This window comes from Squalius cephalus, assembly GCF_949319135.1.
Source record: "Squalius cephalus genome assembly, chromosome: 5".
Lineage (NCBI taxonomy): Eukaryota > Metazoa > Chordata > Actinopteri > Cypriniformes > Leuciscidae > Squalius > Squalius cephalus.
Window position 1 is genome coordinate 36,285,182 of NC_137126.1, and position 14,515 is coordinate 36,299,696.

The 14,515-nt window shown below is 39.1% G+C and overlaps 1 protein-coding gene across 1 annotated transcript; it reads right to left on the minus strand.

Annotated features, from left to right (window-relative positions):
• Positions 1–9,424: 9,424 nt before the first annotated feature.
• Positions 9,425–10,916, minus strand: LOC307159198 (alpha-(1,3)-fucosyltransferase 7). Its single transcript, XM_079872415.1, has 2 exons — positions 10,785–10,916; positions 9,425–10,496 (listed from the first exon to the last, which is right to left on the minus strand). The coding sequence occupies exon 2, from the start codon at positions 10,482–10,484 to the stop codon at positions 9,426–9,428; it is 1,059 nt and encodes a 352-aa protein (XP_079728541.1). The 5' UTR covers positions 10,485–10,496; positions 10,785–10,916; the 3' UTR covers position 9,425.
• Positions 10,917–14,515: the final 3,599 nt, after the last annotated feature.

Below are 14,515 nucleotides of genomic sequence, written 5' to 3' on the forward strand. Positions count from 1 at the left end.
TTTTCAGTCCTGTTATTCATATGAAAAATAACAGGAGTGAGTAGCCTAAATATTAGTTTATATACTATTCACCTGAATTTTCAGTTTTAAGGTTGCAATTACTTAAATTGTAGACATTAGTATTAGTTTTACGATAAGAATGTCATACGTTCAGGGAACCAGTCCACCACGAAGTAAACGTTTTGTCTTTCTTATATTTTGTAGTAGATGGAGAGAACCCATATGCAGTTGCCAGAAACACCCGCCCATGACATCCTGCAAGGGAAGGAGCGAGTGACACCCGCAACCCTCTCTTTTCTCCCTTTTTGTCTAAACTTCCCTCTTTCTCCCTTCCTCTCTCTTCTCATCTCTCTCATTTCCACCTCCTTTGCTGTGAAGTACTACTAGCACATAGTACATCACTTCAACACAGAAATCTTATGCACACACAGTCATGTACACTCTCTCGCATGCACACACATATGGACACTCATTACTGTTACCAAGTGTTCATTCCTGTTACAATTTTTTTTTTTTCTAATAGTGATAGTAAGGAGATGAGGCAGGTTGAGCCTCCTGGCCCCTTTTAGAAAGCGAACAGCTTTGTTCCTGCCTAAAGATTGGGGGCCACAAGGGTGTGGTATGCTGCTATGACCGCCACATAGACTTTGAGCTGGAGGGGGTGCGGCCCACGTCCAACAGCTCTTGCAGAAAAGACAATACCAGCCGTATGTCACAGGAAGTTGTGTCTTTGTTTCAGACTGTACACCTGTCAGAGAAAACAGACCACTTAAAGGGTCATGAAACCCCCCTCTTTCAGCTCAAGTCTAGCTCACAATCTTTTTGAAAAATGCAACTTAAATGGGCGTGGATGGCTGTGAGAAGAAGGGAGGGGAGTGGGTGTGGTATGGCAGGGGAGGGGAGAGGACTGTCATCGCCAGTGGCCCATGCATATCGACTGTCACTAAAAATCAGTGGTAAAACGTGAGGAAATGCTAGATTTTTTTATAGCTGACAAAAGTTAAAGTCTAATGAAATACACTGACACCTTATTTTTGTCCTTTCAAAAGTAACTGAATGCACTGCTACATATATTAGCCTAATCATAATTGTATTTTAAAACATATAAATGTACATGCATATGTATAATTATGTCATTATAAAATATACATTTGTTTATATACACACTATAAATGCATAGGCCTATATTTGAAAATAATACATTTTCCGCTTAAAAAAAAAAGTTCTGTACACAGCCTAGATCTATACGCGCCCCCTAAACGCACATAATAAAGATGGACAGTGACATAGACATTTGCACAAATTAAGCATACGTTCCATACAATTGAGGTATTATCGAAATATCTAAATTTTAATAACGAGTGATTATTAACAAAAGGCAAGTAAAACGGTCAGGGTTACATTTTAGACACACACACACACACACACCTCTGAAGCGATAGAAAAGTCCTCGGGACCGCATCACTCGCAAGACGAAACCTGCATTGATGTATAAGGCCTAAGTCCACCATTCTCCAGTTGAATGGTCACACACACATAGTTTAGGATCGTAGAGGCGTACACCCTTTTAAGGTCGTAGAGGCGTCTCGTGGACAGGGCTCTAGCCTCAGAGATAGTGTTTAGGACTCTTGCTGGGAGGTCTTGAGGGGCCATCCACTGAGCCCAAAAAATCCTCCGCATCAGAAGCCGGCAATGACTTGCTATCATCGTCAAGATCCTCTTCAGATCCTCCAAACGAGATGAGGCTGCTGGCAACACACAAGGGGTGCTGGTCTGCATGAAGAGCACCGGAGAAATCTCTCTTTGAGGAGAGAGTGAAGCACGCGCGATCTGCTCCGCCGTGAGCTCACTCATATCTGATCGCTCAGTCCTCTGGCTCTGATGGTTCTTCCTCCGATGTTTCTTAGAGGAATGAAAAGGGAGAGTGCGAGGGGCGGAGCCGTTCTCTGAAAAGAAAGCGTTCCGCAAACGGAGAGAAGAGAGAGACATATGCTCACAGGTGAGAGCAGCCAGTGGGGTGAAAGTTGGTAACAATTATATGGGCCCCCGTTGTCCAGGGGGCCCCACAAAATCCAGCAGTTATACTATATAGGCCCCTGTTGTATGAATAATTCTAATATTTATATTAGTTGTATGCCTGAGATTTAAATGAAAACCACAAAAACATGCAATTTGGTTCAACATTTTTTCCAAATATCTGCTTCTCTTACCTCCCTATAAATGGTTTAGTCCGATCTAAAGTATTTATTAATGATTTAGTCAGTGGCAAATGGACCCAATAAAATTGTAAGTCCCACCCCAACTCGTGAAGAGAACCAATCAGAGTTGAGGCGGCAGTGCCTGAAGTTAACGATGAACTTAGTGGAAGAGCAGGAGATTGACTGACTAAATGTCGGGAAAAAGAATATATAAATCAGGGTAGCCTACCAGAAATGCCATGAGAGTGAGGCCAGGAGAGTTGTTGTATCCCAATCGATCAAGACGTTCTTAAAGACAGGTTGGGCTTATTGTCATTTCGCTGGGAATAAGAAAACTACCGTCTACAGCCTGCCGGGTACTATCACTTTTCATTATCGGTGCGCACCACAATCGACCAAAGGATTACGTGGTCAAAATTCTTGTCTTTTTAAACTATTGTAAATAGAGTTAAAAATTGACACGAGTCACGACGCATTGCATTATGCACCGGACCTGCCGGCTGATGATGTATTTATACATCAATAAAACATGAATAGACACTCTGCACTTGAATGAATACATTTTAGCTTTATTTAATAGGCTAATATTATCTTTATATAAAAAAAGACAATAAATGACTTTATTTTTTTTAATTTGACTGCGTTCTTGTCAATTTATAAATGTTTACTTTTTGATTTATTAATTATAACAGACTGATGGGGGGAAAAAACATTATTTTGCTGTTACTTTTTAAAAATTGGTTTTATTATTATTTAACTATTTCTTTTTATTAGTTGTAATTTTTATATACATTTAACTTTTAAAATAAATGTTTTACAACAACATCACCTTCTTCTGTTATATGTGGGCCTCCATGCTCATCTATTGTACAGTAGCCTATGATATTGGTGGAGGGTGGTGGGGGCCCACATCAATATTTTTTCAGGGGGCCCCGAATCCTCTACGGCCATGCGTGCTTCTGCGTGCTTCTGCGTGGGATTTCCCCAGACAGGTAACGCACTCACTGTGCTCGTCAGACGGGTGCAGAGGGGCTCTGCACGTGCCACAATCATGGCGCAACATTTGCATCAACGTTGCAGGAAATGTGCTCTTTTTAAAGGAGAACTCCGGTCAATTTTAACATTGAGCTCATTTTTTTGTACATTTGGAGTGCTGTCAATACAGAGAACAACGACAAAAATCGGTGTTGCCTACACCGAGTTATTCTATTTTTAAAATTTGCACCCTGTTGACTTCAATGGGGCAAGTACTAAACCTGCTTTTAGCCTCTTAACATCCTTGATGTGTCATTACAAGTGCACAGAAAATGTGAGTGATTCCTTCTGAGTGAACACGAGTGACTCTGACTGCAGTAGATGTGAAAGAAATGTATAAAAATGATGTTATTTAAGCCAGCGCAAATATCTTTGTTTACATCCTGTTTTTCGGTTGAAGTCCAAAGTAGTCGATTGCAGAGTTCACACGCATAGGTTTAATACCTATGATCACGCGCGTGAACTCGGCAATCGACTACTTTGGACTTCAACCGAAAAACAGGATGTAAACAGGTATTTGCGCTGGCTTAAATAACATCATTTTTATACATTTCTTTCACATCTACTGCAGTCAGACTCACTCGTGTTCACTCAGAAGGAATCACTCACATTTTCTGTGCACTTGTAATGACACATCAAGGATGTTAAGAGGCTAAAAGCAGGTTTAGTACTTGCCCCATTGAAGTCAACAGGGTGCAAATTTTAAAAATAGAATAACTCGGTGTAGGCAACACCGATTTTTGTCGTTGTTCTCTGTATTGACAGCACTCCAAATGTACAAAAAAGTGAGCTCAATGTTAAAATTGACCGGAGTTCTCCTTTAATGCTTGACGGATGGCCGATGGGGAACGGTGAAATCAGCTGTCAGCAGCGCAGAGTCAGCTTGCTTGCGAGCGCGCTGATCTGTCAGACGGCCTAGTAAGGATTCAGCTTGTTCCACTGCTTGGGCTTCTTCCGACGGTGAGAAGGCTTTCTTGCAAGAGAATCAATGCGACGTGAAGATCGTCGCTGAAGGAGAATAAAAATTTGAACGGGCCCCCCTAACCCCGCCCTCCAAGTACATCGAAGAGACATTTAAAGACGTTCACAGTAGCGCATCAAATAGCATAGTAGCCTATACCAAACAATAGCCTACTATAAAAATTGTATAGTATACCAAACAATAGGCCTACTATAAAAAAACACACTCTACTCAAGAACTTTTCACAACCAGAACAGAAACTTAAAAAAGCAAGCTGTGCATCTTTGCACAGCAGCCAAAAATGTAAAAGCACAAAACTGCTCACTCATTTTAGTTGCATTCTCCAGGGCAGGCCTTTTTTTGGTAAATTCATCCACTATGTCCTTGGTGTTTAATTCGGCTTTGTGCATCAATGAAAAAGATAGTCTGTTCTGCCACATGGTGTTCCGCAAAAGGTTTTTTATTAGCTGCCTTCAGTTTTGAACATGACCGCTCTGCTGAAGCTACAGTAACCTCACACACACTGTTTTCTTTTGTGTGTGTGTGTGTGTGTGTGTGTGTGTGTGTGACGCAGCGTTTGCACGTGAAGCGTATAAAAAATGAGCAGCAGGATGCAAAAAAATAACAAATGCACACAAGAAATTACGGAGAAATTAAAAATGACTGAGAAACGAGAAATTACTGCACATGACATGCATGCAAAAATTATATTTATTGTGGCCACGAATTAAAAATTAATTCCCTCGTTCTATTGGCCGGTGGGCCCCCAATCGGCCTGGGCGCATTTGTAGCCTACATTCACCCTGCATGTCCAGATGCAACGCCACTGTCTCTGCACTGTTATGGTTTGTGCAGTTGCACTGTGTTATTAATTAAAGGCTTCAATATTTAGAGAAAACGTGTTTTCTCTCTCTCTCTCTCTCTCTCTCTCTCTCTGCCTGTGTGTGTGTGTGCGTGCGTGCGTGCGCCTGGCATACACAACCAACACCCTACGGGTGCAAGAGTGAGCAACCATGCTTCTTTCTGACTCATTTTATTTCTCTGTGGGCAGCTTTTTTTCAGGCGTGGCGGTCTCACAACAATTGTTTACCATGGCATTATTAAAGGTAAAGATTTAGTTTACTTTGATTAAAGTGAGCTCCTATGAAATCTTGCAAATAAGTTATTAAAAAAAATAACTTAATTAAAAAAATATATGATTTAGAAGCATGCATAGGCCTAGATGCTTTTAAATTGCATTGATTAAACTTTAAGAGAACTTGACGAAAACTTGATAACAACATCACATCGGAAGGGTGTTCCGACACAGTGAGCAGCACAACACTGACAAAATCCACAGTATAAGAAGTGGACAGAGCCATCTCATTGGAACTCAATTGAGACAAGTGAAGCCCATTTTTAGCGATTTTTTAGGACTTCCGTTCCTGACGCGCAGACTCAAACCGACTCAAACAGAGCTTGACGACGTAGATGTGACGTGAGCAACCCGTTCTAGTGGCTGTGGCATGAGAAATCTGAATCATTCCCTTCCGAAACTTGCAGAGACGGAGAGTGTGAGTAGGAGGTGTCCATGAGCTTGGAGCAGGAGAAACTTTTGCTAGGTATTCTGATTAATTATTTTGTCATTTTGCCTCCACGTCCCCCCGATTGCCCGCGAGCTTCTCCTCCTGTCCATACGGTAATCTCTCTACTGTGCGACAGAGAGTCGCGTGGTTATGACGCAATCGTTAGCCTACTTTTACAAAAACTGCTTCTACGGGGTCATAACATAAGCTACAAGGTAATGGAGCATTTTATACATTGTCGTGTTTCTTTAGAAATAAATAATGGACAAATGGAGTCTTCAAACGCCTCAGATGTAAAGTTATTCGCTGTCAAAGTGACGCCAAAATGAATGGGAGTCAATGGAATGCTAACAGCAGGTGAAGTTCTGCTACAAGATGGTGGCACGCGGCCGGCTTCAACTTCCGGTCGACTTCCTTCCCGCTTGGACAAAATCAACCGTTCTAATCTCTCCGCCATTTTTGTTCTAATCGCTTCCGACGCTTTTCAACGGTGTAGTACGACGTCCGCTGGGGGCGTATTACGGAGCTGATTTCAACTGCCAGTGTGAAGGCGGTGTAAGGCCGCCTTTCCACTGCACACGACAGCCGTCGGACCGGAAGTCATTCATTTCCAATGAAGAGTCGTACGGGAGCTGCGGGGAGTTCCGATCATATGCGTATGCGGAAATTTCGGATCCGATTTGAGCTTCGAATGCGTTGAAATATCAGAACTTCTGGGCTATACCGAATGCGACCGGTCGACCGGATGTGATGTAGCCTATTCCAATCAAAACTATGAGCGCGGAGTTAGAATTATCAATATTTTAACACTTTAACATCATTACGTAAACGCTATTTATGTAAAATGTCGGTTATTAATAATCATGGTAGAAATAAATATTTTATAATCATTAAATCCATTTTTTTATTGATTAGCTATATACAATCTAGCTACTATGTTTTTATTTTAGATGTATTGAGGGTCATTTGTTTTGTGTGGATATATTCATGCATGCATTACATTGATTAAAAACATTAATTTGACCTTTTTGAATAGCCGAGGGTAATGGTTGCTTTCATTCAAATGTCCCAGGACATTTGAATGTTTAAAGTCTTTAGAAGCCTACTCCTCCTGTATTAAGTATGCTGCCATGGCCGCCACATAGACTTTGAGCGTGGAGGGGGTGCGGCCCACGTCCAACAGCTCTTGCAGAAAAGACAAGTGGTATGTCGCAACAGTTTGGTTGGTTTACATTAGACTTGGCTACTACTGAAGTTAACCGTTTACTGATCACAAAGTGATGAGAGTAAGATCCTCTACACAGTGCCGACCACTAAAATTTACAGGAAACAGGATAAAATGATGGGTTTTTAAACTTAACTCTTGGAATCTCTTGAATTTCCATTAAACAAATCTTACAAAATCAAAAAAATGTCCTATACCTGTCATAAAGCTTCAGTTGAAAGTAACTTTACTTCGTTTCTAGATGCATGAAAGGAAACCACAGAAACAGCCAGTTTAAGATGTCTCATTTTTGAAGAGGATGTGAGATTTTGTCCTCTGTGAGCTTTTTCCGACCTTAAGACATCAATTGCAAAATTACATCACAACGAACTGTTGCTCTAAGTTACTATCAAGGGTTTTGTGATCAGGATTTTCAAATCAACACACTAAAATGAAAGATAGCCTACTTAAAGGTGCTAATTGTCTTGATTTTTATCAGTCCAAATTAAAACGTCAATAGTTGAGATCTTATTTCCTTTGGGTTATACAGAAGAGCACCTAAAAAGACAAAGATGTGATTTGATCACAGATTTAAGAAAGCATAAAATCAATTTAATCTCCTCCTGCACTGATCTGATGTGTTATGAAGGTGTTGCATGGTTTCACTCCAAACTTTGATTTCTTATTTGGACAGGAGCAGTTGGCAGCCCGGGGAACAATTGGGGGTTAGGTGCCTTGCTCAAGGGAACCTCAGTCATTTCCAGCCGGTATTGAGAATCAAACCCACAACCTTTGGACTACCAGTCTGACTTTCTAACCATTAGGCCACAACTGCCCCTTAAAATTTCAGCTTTTAAAACAAAATAGGAAGAGTTGAGTCTCATATATAGTATTAATTTACAGCCCTCTGAGATTGATACCCTCTGAGACACTTAACATAATAATAAACTATAAAATAATAACACTATAAAAAAAAAACAGAGATCTTGCAAGGACTCATAGAACCCCTGATGTTATACACCCCTGACACCCAGCTTGATATAATAGTTTTTTTTTTGTGTGGGTGTGTGTGTGCCTGGCACAGGCCTACACAACCAACACCCTACGGATGCAAGAGTGAGCAACCATGCTTCTTTCTGACTCATTTTATTTCTCTGTGGGCAGCTTCGGGTGTGGCGGTCTCACAACAATTGTTTACCATGGCATTATAGGTAAAGATTTAGTTTACTTTGATTAAAGTGAGCTCCTATGAAATCTTGCAAATAAGTTATTTTAAAAAATAACTTAATTAAAAAATATATGATTTAGAAGCGTGCATAGATGCTTTTAAATTGCATTGATTAAATTTTAAGAGAACTTGACGAAGACCTTGATAACATCACAGCGGAAGGGTGTTCCGACACAGTGAGCGGCGCTAACAACTCAGTAACACGATGACATTCGATCTTGAAAGCAGATCCAATTGTTTGTATATTAATAAAGTAACACTGGAATAAATTAAATGAGCAGAACAACCTAACCATAGGCAACATAGAACTGACAACTGAACAGAACCAAACACAGAGTTTAAATACACAGGGACTAATCAAAGTAACGAGACAGCTAATGAGGGAATTGATAAACAACAGGTGATATGAATCAAACAATAAGACAATGGAAATCTGGAATGGGTAACCCTAACACAGTCAAACATGAACTGAACAATGAAAACGAATCTAGAATTATGAACCGAAAACCAGATCAAAACTACTCTCAAAACTTGTCAGACTCAAATCGTGACAGAAATTATATATTTAAGTACTGAGTAATATTAATTAGCAACATGTACTTATTATAGGGTTAGGGTAGGATTAGGATTTGGTTGAGCAGGGTTAGTTGCATGTAATTATGCATAACTTACTGTTATTACTATATGGTAAGTACATGTAACAAGGACACTAAAATAAAGTGTTACATTTGATTTTTTATTATAAATACAATGCACTTATATTTATTTATTACAGATTTATTTAATGTTCTTTCAAACACTCACGAATTTTAAGACAAAAAGATTACAAAATAGATGTCATGGCTGGTTGCAGGAATTCGGGAGACTAGAAGCAGTATCTATTTGCAACAGTCATTTTTATTTACAAAAGACCAAAACAGAAACACAGCGGAGAGCAGAAAATGAAGCAAACCAACATAATACAACTGACCCTGAACTGAAACAATCCAAGGGTTTAAATACACAGAACATAATGAGATGATTAACAAGACACAGGTGTAGCACATGAGGTCAAATTAAAAACCATGACAACAAACAAGGGAAAGGTCAAAACAAAACAGGGAAAAATGTATTATTATACTGTATATTAATTTATTATTATTATTATAGATTTATTTAATATTCCATCAAACACTTACATATTATTTTATCACAAAAACATGACTCAAAAAAAACATAGATGCCAGAGGTAGGGTTAACTGTTGACCCAGCTATACAGGTCACTGTATACTTTTTTATGCTTAGAGAGCTGGTCATAATGCATGCAAATATGACAGAGTCTCTCTCTCCAGTCTGTGTACGTTCTAACATCATAGTAATGGTGCCATCTAAAATAAGATTCATAACGCTCTCTATCAGCGGCCACTTGACTTAAGAAAGTAGCCAGCGCCTTAACGCTGCTGAAGTCATTTACATGGATGAATGATTCCGGTGGAATTGATAGTTCATAAATGTTCCTGGGTGGGCCGAGCACCACCGGCACACTCCCTGCCTGAAGGGAGTTCTGCCACAGCTTCTCCGAAATATAGTCTGTAGATAATGAGTTTTCAAAGGCAAGGTAGAAGTAACATCGAGATATCGTGGAAAGCAGCTTTTTGTTTGAGAGCGGCCGCTTGGACCACTGACCGTATACTTCTATCAGATTTGATGGAATGTGTTTCTTCAGCTGCTGGAAAACTAGAGAGCGACTCTGATTGTCTTTGTATTTGCTGACCACCCAGCAAACTAGGCAGTCGCTCTTCTTCGGAATGATGTACGTGGCATTAGTCCTTTTAGAAACGAGTTCTCCGTATGGCATGAAGATGTCAGCGTCACGGCGATAACTCATCGTCCAGTTGAACAAGCCGTTGTAGTTGCTAAGGTTGTGGTTGTTTGTGGGAGGTTCCAGCGATAACCAAAGCCACTTCTGCATTGGTGGACGCGCAAGGTGGAGAGGAAGTTTGGAGTGACCAGTCCAGAGCTCAAAGAAGTGGAACACTACAACATCTGCTTGAGCGAAATTGGATTGGTTATCCTCCAGAAAGCATCTAGGGATTTCATATTTATCCATACAGACGTCTCTCCCGACTCTGTAGTGAACTCCGAAAGGCCAGTGCCACAGGAGGATGGTGATGTCATGCTCGAGAATTTTTGGTCCGCTGGTCTCAATCTGACTCAAGAGTAGCATGTTTATACTCCAGGATAAAAAATTGAAGAGCAGTACAAAGCCAAACACACAACAGAGGGCATGGTTATGTTGTTTCCATAATTGCATGGCACAACTATACTGTGAAGACAAAGAAGTGAGGTGGTTACAGATATCAGACAGCATCAAATCAATTTAGTCTCTTTCTTTTGAAAGTATGACTAAACCCTGATGTGATGTGATGGCATCACTTAATCATCAATTCGCATGGTTTCAGTAACAACTTTGCATGGGTTTGTTACAAAAAAACCAAACTAATATTAAAGCAGGTTGGAATCATGCACTGCCATTTTAATAGCAAAATAATATATTTATTTTTGTTATTGTATTTTCTAACATAATGCAGGCACAATTAAATAATGTACTTACCTTGGCTTCAGAGTCCAGGACCGAAATGAAATTTAAGTAAGCAATTGTAGCAAGCAGTTTAAGTAAGCAGAGTGATACTGCTTTTGTGGGCGAATGATACAGTGAGTGTGTATCCGGCCCTGCCCCGCCTGTTGGCAGACAAACTCACAATGCAGAATGTTGGACACATGAAATCAATGTGGTGCAAAGATTCACCCTGCACATGTGTAAAAGCCACACCTATTTTGGCGCAGAGTAGGCAAGATGTCTCGGTGATATAAATTATACAAAACTACAACTTATAGCACTGTACATGTGGTTCAGATAATATTTTACAGAAATTACTGAGAGGATTTTAATATAAGGGGTTTAAGGAAACATTTGTTCATCTAAAATGAACATTTAAAAGTATGGATCGAGCTGTTGTCCATCTGAAATGCTTTGGTTGGTCCAACTGCAAATCACATTTCATGTGCACAGGTTATATCTTTTTTAAATCCTAACACCAAATTCAAAGATATTTGTAGAATCTGCCCTGTTTGGCAAATAATGTGATCAGTAATTATTTTGTGTGGAAATAAATTATTTATAATATAATATTCACAATGGACCAATATATGATGTTTTATTAATCTTCAGTTGATTTTTACAACCGGATGTGTTTTACCCGTATTTTAATACATTTGACAGAAAATGTACAGCTACTGGTAGGCTAATTTTCCTAATATTATACTGTAATATTATTTCTTAAAGTATAATATTATATAATATACTTTCCATTCAGATTTTAAAGAGTGGATGTCAGTTTAGTGGATGTCACAGTTTGGGGGTCTTAATGATTTATTATTTTTTTGTGAGTTGGCCATTTAAATGATTTGAAAACTTTGTGGGTGGATTTTTCTTTTTCCTGTTGTGGGCTGATGCTGTAAAGAGGGGAAACCCACAACCTGATCTCTAACCCACACCTACCATTTAGCGCTATTTGTCATGAGAAATAGCCCTATCACCGTATGAACACAAGTAAATTCATTTGTCACTTTATCGTTTTTACTTGGTGTGCGCTAATGGTGTATGGTGTTTTAAGCCCCCAACGGCGCCTTCCAGGTAGCGAGGGGATGGGTAGGTTTAAGGTTGAGGGTAGGGTTAGCTGCCTCTAAGGAGCCATTGGGGGCTTAAAACACCATCGAGCTGCGCTAATAGGCTAGCCTATTTCTAGACACTAGAGGGAGGTGTTGACTAAAAAATTTGGATGAAACTATCATGTCGAAGCTTTTTATGTACAATACATTGAATCAATAAAGGCATCATCAGCACAATATACACAAAAACGAGCATATTGTTGCATTATTGATTTGCAAGCTCTCTTTATTTATAGGGAGATTCAAACATTTAGCGGTGGGGAGATGATTCATCCCAGTGACTCGAATCTTTTGCGTACACTAGGGAAAGCTATAGTCAACTATTTTCTGAGTGATCGGTTCATTTATGAAATGAGCTCCAGTTCACGAGCAATGCAAGTTATCGCGCCATGCATCGTCTCCATGTCCTGATTATGTTAATTTGCATCTTGTTTATTTAAATTTATTTTTATTTTATTAAATTGAATTTCATTAAATTGATTAAAATTACGATACAATTTATACAAAACTAAATTCACTTTAAAGAAAGGTTTTATACAAAACAAAACTTGATGAAGTGGTCGAAATTATGTCCAGTTGCGCATCTTAGTTATGATCCTATCCTTACTCATGCTGTTCACTTTTTTTCATATAATCAACATAGATTAAAAAATATATTATTTAAACATAAATATTAAACTAATACGTTTTATTTGATGGCTACAACATAGGCCTATAATAGGCCTACAGTAGGCCAAGGCTACAGAGAAATTTAATGGCGGAGCGAAATTTGAGCGAACGCCGTTACCGGTGAGCACAGAGGCGAAACAACACTGAGTGGGGGCCCCAGGCATAATTAATCAATGTCATATATATATGTGTGTGTATTTTATATATATATGTTTTATATAATATATAAGATTTTTTTTGTTAATATATCTTCATTACCTTGAGATAGCCTATTATTATACAAAATGTAAAAAGTAGTCAAAACACAGAACATCTAACAGAACAAGTTGTTTATTTTTTACAACATTATGTGCTTATTTTTTAATTAACAAAATGTCAATCTTCATCTTTATAACAGAAGATACAATACAATACAACAATCTTCAAGATAAAGTAAATCTTCAAATGTGTAACAGATTGTCACCTTAAAAACAGTCATTTGCGTGGTCTAACAAGCAATGCTATATATATTCTGCCATACGCAAACACCGACCCTACACCCCAAACGCCAATACAATAAAAAAAAATTTTTTTACTATACAGCTGTACACGTCTCCGTGTGGACAAGGCCTAAAAATATCAAGTGGTTCAATATCTCTTTATTATAGGCGAGTCATTGAATTACTCAACCGATTCGCTAAGGGCGAGTCATTGAATCACTCACTTAGCCGATTCTTAAAAACACGGAATCAACCGAAACAAGTCTTGTCAGAAGTGAGGTTTATTGCCAAGTAGGGCTTTACACACAAAAGGAATTTGTCTTGATTAGCTACAGAAGTTTATAGTGAACAGAAAAAAATCATCTCTCAAACAACAACAACAAGGTAATATGTAAAGATAGTATAAAAAATGAAAAGGACTGGGTTAAGTATCATAATTAATAAACATTCATAATGATTATATGTCCTTTAATGAACTTGAATTACAGCAAAGTACCGCGAGAGAGTGAAAACTATCTCAGAAAGGACAGGGAGCGACATTCCCTGACCGATTTTTCTGGCATATCGGTTTCAGAACAGATCTAATAGGCTACAATTTCATAGGCCTAAATATATGGCAGACATAAGAGTAGTAGCCTATGCTGTATTCTATCTATGAGTCAGAACATTGAAGTTAAAGAGAACGACTCCTTCAAATGATTCGTTAAAAAAAACGATTTGCTTATAGCCTCTGGTAATATTAAAATCCCCCAGTTAATGGTCTCCCACAGAGTTGCCCCAGAACATCTGGCCTTTATGCGTGTCTAATGATTGTTGGAACATAATTATTAATCTGTCATATTTTTTTTTCTGTACAAATCGTGATGCCTGTAGGAACTGTAGTAGTCGTGCTATTTATTTCCAACCGCCTAACGTTACTGTTGAAACCAGTGCCATGCTGCAGAGGGTGCCATTCGCTTTTCTCACTCTCAAAACTCTTTTCAAGGGTAACTCGCAATAATAACACACTAAACAAAGATCACAGACTTCATGCAATCCACGACAGCCACAAAAAAAATGTGATCTCGGATAAATCTGTCCATCCAGGAGGGATTTACCTCAGTCCCAGAAGTAAAGCTAAAGATGAGGAGATTAAAATGTTCTCGCATCGATGGAGTTTCTATAAATAGCCCAGCGTCGCAGAATGATGAGGATTCAGCAGCGCATCAGTAATCCAGCTGAGGCAGCCGCTAGATTACCATAAAATCACATCTGATCTACTTGACACATCGGTCGCGCGCTCAATGAAGAGCTCAATATAGGCTACTATAACAATAAGAAACGTTCGCTCGCTACGTTTGGCCCAAGCTGACAGGGGTATCCGCCCACTGCTTAATGAGATGCGAATATCTGTATCTGCTGCTACCAAAAGAGCTGATCACAAACCCAGCCCTGTTATTTCAGGATGTTTGGCTTTGTCACACGC